The sequence below is a fragment of the Sapajus apella genome, unplaced genomic scaffold (assembly GCF_009761245.1).
Source record: "Sapajus apella isolate SASKATOON/1434 unplaced genomic scaffold, GSC_monkey_1.0 scaffold152, whole genome shotgun sequence".
Classification (NCBI taxonomy): domain Eukaryota; kingdom Metazoa; phylum Chordata; class Mammalia; order Primates; family Cebidae; genus Sapajus; species Sapajus apella.
This window is the reverse complement of record NW_022437092.1, coordinates 217,964-232,136: the sequence shown is the minus strand read 5'-3', so window position 1 is coordinate 232,136 and position 14,173 is coordinate 217,964. Positions and strand designations below refer to the sequence as shown.

The window sequence follows — 14,173 nt, the reverse complement described above, 5'->3', positions numbered from 1 at the left end:
CTACTCGGGAGGCTGAGGCAGGAGAATCGCTTGAACCCGGGGGGCGGGGGGGGGGGAAAGACGAAAAAGAGAGACAGTGTCTCAAAAAAAAAAAAAAAAAAGAATTAGACCTAGTATTTGCTAGCACAACAGAGTGACTATAGTAAAAATGTAATTTAATTGTACATTGAAAAATCACTAAAAGAGTATAATTGGTTTGTCAGTCCGTATCCAGGAGGAAGAAGCAGCAAGTCCTATTGAGTACCGGCAGGAAATTCCGCTTAAGTGCAAATGTCCCCCGGGAGAGTTCAGGTCACAGTGCAGGGAGGAAGACCGCTCTGCCAGGGACTGTGTCAGGAACTTGTTCATCCGGCTCCACTCAGCTGTGCAAGATCGCGTCTTCTGTCAATCAGTCCGCAGGGGGCGGGACCTGACGCTGTATCCAATCAGGGCCGTGGGGCGGGGTCGTGGGAGCTGTCAATCAAGCGCGCTGCCTTGAGGTGGGTGTGTGGTTGAAAAAGCCCGCCGCGTCTTCTCCACCCACCTGCGGTAGGCTGCGGGCTCCGTCACTGAGAGACGACCTGGAAAGTCTGTGGCAGCCTTTGTCGCCCTGGAGCCCGTATTGGCAGCGGGAGCCGTTGGGAGGACCTGGGACACCGCGGAAGTCGGGAAATGGTGTGTGTGCCGGGGCCGGCGTCCCGAGGCGGGGGAGGGGCTGGGTGGAACCGGCCGGAACCGGCTGTGGAGGGACCCGGGCGTCCCCGCGGGCGACTTCGGGGTCTGCGGACTCAGGTACCCCTGGTGCAGGTCGGCCCTCGGTCCTCTGGGCCGCAGGGTGGGGCTGGACTGGCAGCCAGGACTCCGGGCGTGCTGTCTTGTGCCTGCGCGGAGACTGCGCCCTCTCTGGGCAGCTCCGCGCCTGCAGCCCCGAGTGTCCTCAGATTGTGCGGCTGTAACCCGCACGGGTTCGCGGCCCAAGTCTGCACTGAGACGCCGAGGGCTGGCGCAGGAACAGTTTAATAGGGGGAGAGGGGAGGACACCCCAGATCCGCCTCCCTGAGGGATTTGTGATCTGCATAGGGGCGGCTGGGGTGTGGGGTCGCTGGTTGGTGGGGAAGTGAGGGGCGAATTCTGGGACCGGAGGTGAAGAACCGCGTTTTCCTGCTAAGTGGGCTCCCTTGTGGGGTCTTCAGCCTGCTTAGCACCAGCTTGTTTAGCACCAGCCTTTCCGTTGGAATTCAGGGTCTGAGAAATAACTCAGGTGACTCTTGAGCGGCTCTCAGAGATCTTATCCCCAGGGACAGTGGGGAAGCCGGCGTCTGCTGTGACCTGACTCTCAGGGAGGCGGCCCCGTGAGGCGACGGGGCTGAGGGCACCTGGTTAATATCAGCTGCAATCTCGCCTCCAGCATCACTCGCAGTTCCTGTGAACCCGGTGAGGACGCTGCACGGTGACGACGGAAGGGTCACCAGGCAGAATCCAGACTTGTGTGTGGGGTTTGTGTGTGGGAGGAGCTGTGGTCTCTGTGGTCCTTAGTCCTTTCTTTCTTTCCAAAGGCGACCGTTTCTCCTTCGAGTCTTGCAGAGATGTGGGCAGCAGGGTGTGAAATCTATCACCCTGTCCCCTCAGTCTAACTGCTCCTAGGGCTGGCAGCAGATCTCTTGGTTTCCAGAGCCTTCCCCAGACTGTCTCCCCAATTCATAGCAACTTTATGAAGTCTTTGGCCCCCAGGCGATATTTCACTAGTTTGTCATCTTGTTTTCAGCTAGCAATGTATACCTTTTTCTTGAAATAATTGTTCTGGGTTCCTGAACACGGTGGGTCATTCCTGTAATTCCAGCTCTTTGGGAGGCTGAGGCAGAGGCATTGCTTGATCCCAGTAGTTCCAGACCAGCCTGGGCAACATGGCAAGACCTTGTCTCTAGATAAATGATAATAAAATTAGCAGGACTTGGTAGCCGGCACTTGCAGTCGCAGCTACTCCTGAGGCTGAGGTGGGATGATGGCTTGAGCCAGGGAGTTAGAAGCTGTAGCGAGCCATGATCGTACCTCTGCATCCCAGTCTGGGCAACAGAGGCAGACTCAAAAAAAATGGATGCCCACAGCTGCCAAGTCTCTAGTGAATATGAGCCCCTGGGTCACTCCTCCCAGAGGACAGCCTGAGATAGGGGGCATGGGGCTTCCTGGGGAGCAACTGGATCCCCTGGGGTAGAAGGAATCTTGTGGTGTATCATTCCCATAAAAAGCTAATCCCTGGGACACTCACCTTTTCTTTTCCAACCCTAGTTTCCATTCCTTGGGTACACATTGATCAGCCAGTTTCATGGTTGTATTCCATGGAAAAAAAAAACAGAAATGATTTCTGCCTTCTGGACTCTCAAACTTAAAAGAAAGAAAGTTAAATCTAAGGACTAGAAAACCTGCTCGTTGAGGTAGTGCAAGAGCCTGGAAAACACACAAGACAGTGTCTCCTGGGAGGGTGGTGATCAAAATAGGGTTATGGGATGTCCCTGGTGATAGGATGACATGCCCTGATACTTGCATTAGACTTTGATATGTTCCAGTCAGCACTGCTCATTCCTGTGTTGGTTACCTTGAAAAGATATGTTTACTCTTTTCAGCCTAAATTTTTGATTAACTGTAAAATGCATCCTATGATTAGAGATTATTAGTGAACCATAATCCCAGCACTTTGGGAGGCCAAGGTGGGCGGATTACCAGGTCAAGAGAGGAGATCATCCTGGCCAACATGGTGAAACCCTGTCTCTACTAAAAAAAAAAAAATACAAAAATTAGCTGGTTGTGGTGGCACGTACCTGTAGTCCCAGCTACTTGGGAGGCTGAGGCAGGAGAATCACTTGAACCTGGGAGGTGGAGGTTGCAGTGAGCTAAGATCATGCCATTGCAATGCAACCTGGTAACAGTGAGACTTCGTCTCAAAAAAAAAAAAAAAAAGATTGTTAGTGAAGACAAAGTATTCCCAGAGTTGAACTTCAGAAAATAAATTGTATATTTAATTCTAGAAAGAGTTGGATTTCAGAATATGTAATCTTCTATTCCATTTTTTTAAAACCTTTATTTATTGATTTTTACGCCAAAGCTTGTGTAGTATGTTTCTCTGGTGTGTTTGTTTTTTGGATAATTTCAGATGGAATTTCAGGGTTTAGTAGTATAACTACTACCAAGGAAAAATAATTGGGAAAAACCCTCTTTCCTTATAGCTGCAAAAAAAAAAAAAAAAAAAAAAAAAGAATACATTTTTACAACAAAGTGTAGTAGGTACATTGATTGAATTTAAAAGATTTAACAAAAGTTCATTTCCTCCTCCTTTCAGGGTGGAGATTTTGGAACAATGGAGTAGTCTGTTCTGTTCCTGTTATGTGGGTTTGGCAGATTAGTGCTAAATTCTGTGGGACAGGACTTTGCAACAGCTAAAAAAGTAAAATATATTTTTTTTTCACTATATGGCTTACTATCATGGAAGTAGTAATTAAATGGCATTCATTGTCTGAAATGGATAGATATTTGTGCATTTCCTATTGAGCTATATAGAATGTAGGTGCCTTATGATTTCCTTCCCACCCATAAACATAAACACTGAATTTGAGTGATTTTCCTGGATTCATCAAACATGAGTATTTTGTTTTTAAATATCCATGTAAAGCAATAGAAGGGTGAGTAGCTTTGACCACGGCTTGAGGCTGATGCCCACTTTTTTTTTTTTTTTTTTTTTGAGAGACAGTCTCTCTCTCTTGCTTAGGCTGGAGTGCAGTGGCATGATATTGGCTCACTGCAACCTCAGCCTCCTGGGTTCAAGCAATTCTGCTTCAGCCTCCAGAGTAGCTGGGATTACAGGTGCGTGCCATCATGCCCAGCTAATTTTTGTATTTTTTTTTTATTTTATTTTGTAGAGATGGGGTTTCACCATGTTGGCCAGGCTGGTCTTGAACTCCTGACCTCAGGTGATCCACCCGCCTTGGCCTCCCAAAGTGCTGGGATTACAGGCATGAGCAGCTGCACCTGGCCTAATTTTTGTATTTTAAGAGATAGGGTTTTGCTTTGTTGGCCAAGCTGGGGTTTTTTCGTATTTTTAATAGAGGTGGGGTTTCGCCATGTTGGCCAGGCTGGTCTTGAACTCCTGACCTCAGATGATCTGCTTGGCTCAGCTTCCCAAAGTGCTGGGATTACAGGTGTGAGCCACCGTGCCTGGCCCCATATATCTTTTGATTAGGGCTAGAATGGTATATATATTTTCATACCTTTATATTTAATGTACCAGTGTCTTTCTACTTAAAATAGTTTTCTTGAGAGAATAAAAAAATAGTTTTCTTGCACACAGCGATGGGTCTTGGTTTTTTTTTTTTTTTTTTTGAAATGGAGTCTCACTCTGTCACCCAGGCTGGAGAGTACAGTGGCACAATCTTGGCTCACTACAATCTCTGCCTACCAGTTCAAGTAATTCTCCTGCCTCAGCCTCTTGAGAAGCTGGGATTACAGGCATATGCCACCACACTTGTCTAGCTTTTGTATTTTTAGTAGAGATGGGGTTTCACCATGTTGATCAGGCTGGTCTCAAACTCCTGACTTTATGATCTGCCTGTCTCCGCCTCCCAAAGTGCTGGGATTACAGGTGTGAGCCACTGTGCCTGGCCAGGTCTTGTTTTTTTTTTTCATTCTACTCTGTCAGTATCTGTCTTCTTGTATATTCATATAATGTACATTTAAAGTGGCTATTGATGTACTTGGATTCATATGTACATATATAATTGTTTTATATGTGTCATACTTGTTGGGTGTTTTTCTACTTCCTTTCTTTTTCCACCTCATTTTATTTTAACTGAGCATTCTATATGATTTCGTTTTCTTCTAATAGTATGGGAAGTCTACTTATTTCTCTCTCTCCCCTCCCCTCGCCTCCCCCCCCCCATTTTTTTTGAGACAGAGTCTCGCTCTGTTGCTCAGGCTGGAGTGCAGTGGCACGATGTTGGCTCACTGCAACCTCTACCCCCTCAGGTTCAATCGATTCTTCTGTATCAGCTTCCAGAGTAGCTGGGGTCCCTCTCTCCCTCCCTTCCTCCCTTCCTCCTTTCTTTTCTTTTCTTTGTACAAGGTCTTGCTCTATCACCTATAATAGAGTGCAATGGAGCAATCATAGCTAACTGTCATGTCCAACTCCTGGGCTCAAGAGATCTTCCATACTTGCTCTTCTGAGTAACTGGGACTACAGGTGCAGGCCACCACACCAGGCTAGTTTTTTGTTTTTTTTTTTTTTTTTTTTTTTTAGACAGAGCCTTGCTCTGTCTCCAGGCTGGAGTGCAGTGGTGCAGTCTCCACTCACTGCAACCTCTGCCTCCTGGGTTCAAGTGATTCTCCTGCCTCAGCCTCCTGAGTAGCTGGGACTGGTGTCACCCAGCTAATTTTTGTATTTTAATAGAGATGGGGTTTTACCATGTTGGCCAGGATGGTCTTGATCTCTTGACCTTGTGATCCTCCCACCTCGGCCTCTCAAAGTGCTGGGGTTACAGGTGTGAGTCACTGCACCCGGCCTTTTTTTCACTTTTTGTACAGAGTCTCATTGTGTTGCTGAGTGTGGACTCAAACTCTTGAGCTTAAGCAATCCTCTGTCTTACATCTCAGAGTGTTGGCATTACATGAGGCACTGTGATAGGCTGTTGTTTCTTAAATTTTATTATTGTAATCCCAGCACTTTGGGAGGCCGAGGCGGGTGGATCACGAGGTCAAGAGATCGAGACCATCCTGGTCAACATGGTGAAACCCTGTCTCTACTAAAAATACAAAAAATTAGCTGGGCATGGTGGCGTGTGCCTGTAATCCCAGCTACTCAGGAGGCTGAGGCAGGAGAATTGCCTGAACCCAGGAGGCGGAGGTTGCGGTGAGCCGAGATTGCGCCATTGCACTCCAGCCTGGGTAACAAGAGCGAAACTCCGTCTCAAAAAAAAACCGACTAAAAAAAAAATTTATTATTGGATTCCCTAGCATTTGGAGTAAACCATTCACAACAAATGAACCTTCAGTTTTAAATAACATTGTACTGCCTAATGGAGTCATGCTAGTATAACACAGTGTTCAGAATTCCTCCTTCCCGCCCAGTTTAACATCACTGTCATCCATTTGCCCTATTATAAACTATAACCACTCAGTACATTGTTGATGTTATTTTTTGAACAAACTTTTATGATACCCAATAGGAATAAGAAAAGGAAATAATTTTTGTGCCTTCATTGACTTCTTTTCTTTTTTTGATACAGAGCCTGGCTTGCCCAGGCTGAAGTGCAGTGGCGCAATCTTGGCTCACTGCAACCTCTGCCTCCCAGGTTCAAGCAGTTCTCTGCCTCAGCCTCCCAAGTACCTGGGACTACAGGCACATGCCACCACACCCAGGTAATTTTTTGTACTTTTAGCAGAAATGGGATTTCACCATCTTGGCCAGGCTGGTCTTGAAGTCCTGATCTTGTGATCCATCTGCCTCAGCCTCCCAAAGTGCTGGGATTACAGGTGTGAAGCACCACACTGTCCAACATCTTTGTTCTTTAGTGTGTGTTCATCCAGTGTTCTGACAGAGATTTCCTGAATGCTAGAAGCTAGTAAAAAGAGATAAAGCACACAAAAGCCCGACCTCTTCTAGTCTTTGTGGATGGCTCTGTCCTGGGGCATTCCTTGAACACTAAGCCAGGCTGTTTAATACTCTACTTTAGCCTTTACGTTCTGCTTAACTAAACCTACAGATCAGCTAGAACTGAAAATGAGGGTTTCTTCTCAGGTATCTTTTGTGAAAATGTATTCTTTACTGTGCGTGCATGGGGCTTTCTCAATTCCCCAGAATACCTGGGTGCTTTTGAGTATTCTAGTATCTGGAGGATATTTTCTCTTCAGCTCTTTTTCCCCATGACTTAGTTGATCTACTGTATGTCTTAATCATAGTCTGTTCTTCCAGTTGGCTGGAGGCTTTTTGTGTATTTTGCAACATTTTCATGCAGTTCTTGCCAAGTTTGACCCTGATTGTGTTATATTGTAGCTGGAATCGAAAAGAGAGCCTTGGCTGGGTGTGGTGGCTCACACCTGTAATCCTAGCATTTTGGGAGGCTAAGGCAGATTACTTGAGGTCAGGAGTTTGAGACCAGCCTGGCCAACATGGTGAAACCACGTCTCTAGTAAAAATACAAAAATTGCCCAGATGTGGTGGAGCACACCTGTACTTCCAGCTACTCGGGAGGCTGAGGCAGGAGAATTGCTTGAACCCAGGAGGCAGAGGTTGCAGTAAGCCAAGGTCACACAACTGCACTCCAGTCTGGGTGACAGAGCGAGACTCCGTCTCAAAAAAAAAAGAAAAGAGAGCCTTGTTTCAGACCATTGGATAGTCCTTATACAGATTGGAAAATACAGAGGCAATAATTTTCAAATAAAATCTGATCTGCTGTCTCTAGAATCAGCGTCCAGGGTTCTATACCGGGAACTTGGGCTGCTGTGTTGAAAACTGGCATTGATAGGGGGAGGGATTGGGCCAAGAACAAATAAAAATTCCACAAGACTTTTCTACAAGTTTTCATTTTCTTTATATATATGTTTATCTCTCTGTTAATAGTATAGGGTGCCAAATATTACACTTTCAAAATCCTTTTCTGTCTTTGAAAAGCTGCACTTTCTTGGTGAGAAGGTTTCCAGCATTTTTTTTAGATATTGTGAGTTCTATTAGATTTGGTAATGTAATTTTTGTTGACTACTAAAAGATCTGTTTTAGTTATTTAGGAAGTATTATAAATATTCATGAGAGATGACATTGAGTTCTTTCTAAGAACATGTACAGTATTTCCCCTTCTTTCCTTCTCTTTTGGCATTACTCAAAAAAATGTTTAAATCTTTTTCATTGAGATGGTGAAATATCTTTTGTTAGTTTTTTGTCATACTTCACTACATTTGATTTAGGGGAAACTAGCTGCCAGCTTCCAAATATTCTCTGTAAGAGGTAGGATGGGCTGAATCCCCCGAAGAACAAGTTGCAACAAAATATGTGAAATTTTATCTACTCAGAAAGTTCATTATAGAGCCAATGCCCAGAGTGTTTCTTTGTAGCTATCTTAGCCTGTTTCTTGTTATTCATAATAGAATTACTGAACCTGGGTAATTTATAAGAAACAGTATTTAGTTTTTACATTTCTGGAGGCTGGGAAGTCCAGGATTAAGGCTGGACATCTGGTGAGAACCTTCTTGCTGGTGGGAACTCGGCAGAGTCCCTAGGTGACATAGAGTATCACATGGTGAGGGAATGGAGTATCTAGCTCAGATGTCTTTCTCTAGAAGGACATGAGTCCTACTCCTGAGATAGCTCATTTATTCACCCATTATGGATTAATCTATTCATGAGGTCCAAACCCTCAGTACTAAATTACCTCTTAAAACCCCACCTTTTTTTTTTTTTCCAACTGCCACTTTGGAGATTAACATTCTGTGTGCATTTTGGAAGGGACAACCATTCAAACCTAGCAGTGGCTGATCAGGTACACTCCCTCTGCTGAGTATGTAACAAAATTCTAAACTCTCAGAAGGAAGATGGGAGTTAAGGAAATAATATATATATTTTTGCATAAACAGTTTAGGCACACTCCACTTCTGTTATGCTCATGGGGCCCTCCCCTGAATACATTGTCTAGACACCATGAAAGGCCCAACTTTGTGATCAAGCATTTGTAAGGATTTGTAGTCTCAGGACTGCTAATGGTAACTCTCTGTTGCACAATAAGTAGTAGAACTTTATCATGCCAAGGACTGCAAACCCACTGTGGAATAGACATTAGGGGTGATCCAGGCTACGTGATTCACTCACTTAGTTCACCAACAAGTGGCAAGTTTCTATTCAACTGTTAATTTACTAAACATGTTTAATTCTAGCTTCAGAGTTAATGCGTGGGAGAAAGTGAGTGTAGACAGAATAAGAGTGGGTTTACCATTTCATTGAATAAAATGGTTGGAAACCACAGCGTCATGTGAAGTTTATGAAGTGAGTATAGATTATCAGTACTGTGATTTTCACCCTTCCTCCTCTGTACATGTGGGATGGATCAGGCCTCAGTGGCTTTAGAGGATGTGGCTGTGAACTTCACCCGAGAAGAATGGGCTTTGCTGGGTCCTTGTCAGAAGAATCTCTACAAAGATGTGATGCAAGAAACCATCAGGAACCTGGATTGTGTAGGTAAGGATGACATCGCATTTCCACTTAATTAATTGGAGACATTTGTTTCTTAGTCATTCATGCTGTTCAAATATTTGGAATATGGAAAGGGGATATGGTTGGCCCTGGAAAGAAGAAACCGATTTAGGGGTGCCAGTTCCCATTGCAGTTGTACATCTTCATATAACTTTTTGTCGGGCCAGGTACAGTGGCTCACACCTATAACCAGCACTTTGGGAGGCCAAGGTGGGTGGATCACCTGAGGTCAGGAGTTCAAGACTGCCCTGACTAACATGGTGAAACCCCTTCTCTACTAAAAATACAAAAATTAGCTGGGCATGGTGACACGCACCTGTAATCTCAGCTACTCAGGAGGCTGTGGCAGGAGAATCGTTTGAACCTGAGATGCAGAAGTTGCAGTAAGCCAAGATTGCGCCACTGCACTCCAGCCTGGGCAACAGAGTGAGACTTTGTCTCAAAAACAAACAAAAAAATAAAAACTTTTTGTCGACAACATCTTAGCCTACTGTTGACAGGCAGCATTGTCTATCACATAAGCAGTGATTAATACGTATATTTTATGTCATATTATTACATGCTGTATTCTCACAGTAAAGTAAGCAAGAAACAAAAAATGTTAGTAAGATAATCATAAGGAAGAGAAACTATATTTACTGTTCATTAAGTGGAAGCACATCATCAGAAAGATTTTCATCATTGTCTTTACATTGAGTAGGCTGAGTAAGAAGAGTAGTTGGTCTCACTGTCTTGGATAGCAGAGACTGAAGAACATTCATGTATTTATAAATGGACTTGTGCAGTTCAAACTTCTGTTTTTCTTTTTTTTTTTTTTTTTTTTTTGAGACGGAGTTTCACTCATGTTACCCAGGCTGGAGTGCAATGGCGCGATCTCGGCTCACCGCAACCTCCGCCTCCTGGGTTCAGGCAATTCTCCTGCCTCAGCCTCCTGAGTAGCTGGGATTACAGGCACGCACCACCATGCCCAGCTAATTTTTTTGTATTTTTAGTAGAGACGGGGTTTCACCATGTTGACCAGGATGGTCTCGATCTCTTGACCTCGTGATCCACCCGCCTCGGCCTCCCAAAGTGCTGGGATTACAGGCTTAAGCCACCGCACCCAGCCAAACTTCTGTTTTTCAAGAGTCAACTGTACTTCAGTGAATGCATTTTGCATGATTGCAGTGTACATCAAAATCTTACTATTTGTCTATAATTTTGTAAAAATTTATAATGATTTTTCTGGGTCTACCTTTTAGGAATGAAATGGAAAGACCAGAACATTGAAGATCAGTACAGATACCCCAGGAAAAATCTAAGGTAATTTATACTCACAGGAGAAAGATAGGTCCCTGGAGCTGTTCTGAGAATGATATGAAATTTAATTTAATTTAATTTTATTTTATTTTTGAGACAGTCTCTCTCTGTCACCAGGCTGGAGTGCAGTGGTGTGATCTCAGCTCACTGTAACCTCTGCCTCCTGATTTCAAACGACTCTCCTGCCTAAGCCTCCCAAGTAGCTAGGACTACAGATGTGCGCCACTATGCCCGGCTAGTTTTTTGTATTTTTGTAGAAATGGGGTTTCATCATGTTGTTGAAAACCATTGCAGTTGTACATCTTCATATAACTTTTTGTCAGGCCAGGTACAGTGGCTCACACCTATAACCAGCACTTTGGGAGGCCAAGGTGGGTGGATCACCTGAGGTCAGGAGTTCGAGACTGCCCTAACATGGTGAAACCCCTTCTCTACTAAAAATACAAAAATGCCAGGATGGTCTTGATCTCCTGACCTCATGATCCACCCGCCTTGGCCTCCTAAAGCGCTGGGATTATAGGCATGAGCCACCGTGCCTGGTGACATGAAATTTTGAAAACAACCAAAGAAAATGAACAAGCCTAGCTTAAATTTATTTATCCTTAGAAAATTTTCTCCAAAAACATATACTTAAATGTTCCATAGCTGTTCAGTGTTTGTAAAATAGTTCCCATGGCAACAGTATTAGGAATCCACATATGAATATCATTGTCTTGAGAACACCTGGGGTCGAGCTATCTTGTACAACATTCCATCCATTCACATTCAAGCAGGACACGAAGCCTACAGTTTACATAGTAATGTTAAAAATATACATCCAATACCTATTAATACCTATAAAATGATTTATAAACCTTTAGTGACATATTTCCCATTTTTTACAGATGTTATATGTTAGAGAGATTTGGTGAAAGTAAAGATGGAAGTCAATGTGGCAAAACATCTAGCCAGATTCAGGATAGTATTGTGAACAAGAACACTTTTCCTGAAGTAGATCCATGTGAAAGCAGTATGTGTGAAGAAATCGTTGTGGGTCATTCATCCCTTAATTGCTACATCAGAGTTGATGCTGGGCACAAACCACATGAATGTGGAGAGAAGCCAGATACACATAAACAGTGTAGGAAAGCCTTCAGTTACCACAACTCATTTCAAACACCTGAAAGTCCTCCCACTGGAAAGAAACCATATGATTGTAAAGAATGTGGGAAATCCTTCAGTTCTCTGGGAAACCTTCAAAGACACATGGCAGTGCAGCGTGGAGATGGACCTTATAAATGTAAGTTGTGTGGGAAAGCCTTTTTCTGGCCCAGTTTATTAAATGTGCATGAAAGAACACACACTGGAGAGAAACCGTATGAATGTAAGCAGTGTTCTAAAGCCTTTTCTTTTTACAGTTCCTATCTAAGACATGAAAGAACGCATACTGGGGAGAAACCATATGAATGTAAGCAGTGTTCTAAAGCCTTCCCTGATTACAGCTCTTGTCTAAGACATGAAAGAACTCACACTGGAGAGAAACCCTATACATGTAAACAATGTGGGAAAGCCTTCAGTGCCTCCACTTCCCTTCGAAGACACGAAACAACTCACACTGGAGAGAAACCCTATGCGTGTAAGCAATGTGGGAAGGCATTTCATCATCTGGGAAGCTTTCAAAGACACATGATAACACACACTAGAGATGGACCTCATAAATGTAAGGTATGTGGGAAAGGTTTTGATTGTCCCAGTTCACTGCAAAGTCATGAAAGAACTCACACTGGAGAGAAGCTCTATGAATGCAAGCAGTGTGGGAAAGCATTATCTCATAGCTCAAGCTTTCGAAGACACATGACAATGCACACTGGAGATGGACCTCATAAATGCAAGGTATGTGGGAAAGCCTTTGTTTATCCCAGTGTATTTCTAAGACATGAAAGGACTCACACTGCAGAGAAACCCTATAAATGTAAACAATGTGGCAAAGCCTACCGTATTTCCAGTTCCCTTCGAAGACATGAAACAACTCATACTGGAGAGAAACCCTATAAATGCAAATGTGGGAAAGGCTTTATTGATTTCTATTCCTTTCAAAATCACAAAACAACTCATGCTGGAGAGAAGCCATATGCATGTAAGGAATGTGGGAAAGCATTCAGTTGTTACCAATACCTTTCTCAACATAAAAGGACTCACACAGGAGAGAAACCTTATGAGTGTCAAACATGTAGGAAAGCCTTCAGTCATTTTGGTAACTTAAAAGTCCATGAAAGAATTCACTCTGGAGAGAAGCCATATGAATGTAAGGAATGTGGGAAAGCATTCTCTTGGCTCACTTGCTTTCTACGACATGAAAGAATTCACATGAGAGAGAAATCCTATGAATGTAAACAATGTGGTAAAGCCTTCACTCATTCTCGTTTCCTTCAAGGACATGAAAAAACTCACACTGGAGAGAACCCTTATGAATGTAAGGAATGCGGGAAAGCATTTGCTTCTCTCAATTCCTTGCATAGACATAAAAAGACTCACTGGAAAGATACTCTGTAAATGTATGGAATGTGGGAAAGCATTTATTTATTTTATTTCAGAAATTTGGAAGAAACACATTGGAGATAAACCCTGTGAATGTAAGCCCTTTGGGAAAGCCTTAAGTAGTTTCAGTTTCTTTCGAATGCAGTTATCCTTTGATACATGCTGGGTATTGGTTCCAGCACTCTGTGAGCCATTTCAAGTCCCTTTTATAAAATGAAATATTTGTATGTAACCTACCCCCATCCTCTTGTATACTCTCAATCATGTCTAGATTACTTAAAATACCTCATGCATTGTAAAAGCTATGCAAATAGTTGTTCTATTGTATTGTTTAGGGAATCGTGATAAGGAAAAGAGTCTATGTACTTTCAGTACAGATGCAGTAATTGTGAGCCTGTCGACATAGTATGTGTCAGCCAGGCCATTAAAGTTTCTTTCAGCCCTCACATATCGCTCTTGTTTAATGTGTTAACGCTCACCAAAATCCTGGGTCTTCTCTCTTGATAACCCAAGTATAATGATTATAATGATGATTATTCTGTGGTACCTAATGTTTTGATGTGTTGCGATGACTAAATGTATGGCACAGTGGGTAAGTAGTGAGACATCAGGTTAACTTGAATCTTGACAGGCCATCAGGACTATCATCTATGTCGGAAGAACCAAGTTGCAATTATAGACGTGGACTCATTTCATGAGGCTATATAATACTAATGTCAGGATCTGTTTGGCTTGAGGGCTGAAGATCTGTAACCATTAAATGTTCCATCTTATTTGCAGACGCTTAGCTATAGGAAGCTAGTTCTTCTTTTCCTTTCCTTCACAAAAAATCTTGCAGTGTTTATAGGCATGTTGTTAATTTCTCAGGTGAAATGAAAGCTTCGTTTCATTGTAGGATCTTTGAGGATCATACCTCTTTTTCACCTTTGTCTACTGAAAAACTGGCAAACTTTTCAAGTGTCCAAATCAGTGAATCTTTGTCTTCTAAATTTTCTGATCATCATCATCTGTAGTGGATTCAGCAGACTTTGAAGTTCTTAGTTGGTAAGGGTTTCTCTTTGCTCCTGTGTGTGTCATTTCAGACAGCACTCCTCACCAACTTCTTTTTGCAACGTTTCAAATATCCTTTTTTTTTTTTTTTTTTTTTTTTTTTTT

The 14,173-nt window shown here is 43.2% G+C and overlaps 1 protein-coding gene across 2 annotated transcripts; it reads left to right on the top strand.

Annotated features, from left to right (window-relative positions):
- The first annotated feature begins 141 nt into the window (after positions 1-141).
- LOC116541544 (zinc finger protein 799) lies at positions 142-13,466 on the top strand. 2 transcript variants are annotated; one of them, XM_032265799.1, is made up of 4 exons: positions 142-654; positions 9,061-9,187; positions 10,444-10,504; positions 11,386-13,466. In XM_032265799.1, the coding sequence occupies exons 1-4, from the start codon at positions 652-654 to the stop codon at positions 13,031-13,033; spliced, it is 1,839 nt and encodes a 612-aa protein (XP_032121690.1). In that variant the 5' UTR covers positions 142-651; the 3' UTR covers positions 13,034-13,466. The 2 variants fall into 2 exon arrangements, with proteins under 2 accessions (XP_032121690.1, XP_032121689.1); XM_032265798.1 differs by lacking the exon at positions 142-654 and having other exon boundaries at positions 7,292-9,187.
- The last annotated feature ends 707 nt before the right edge of the window (positions 13,467-14,173 follow it).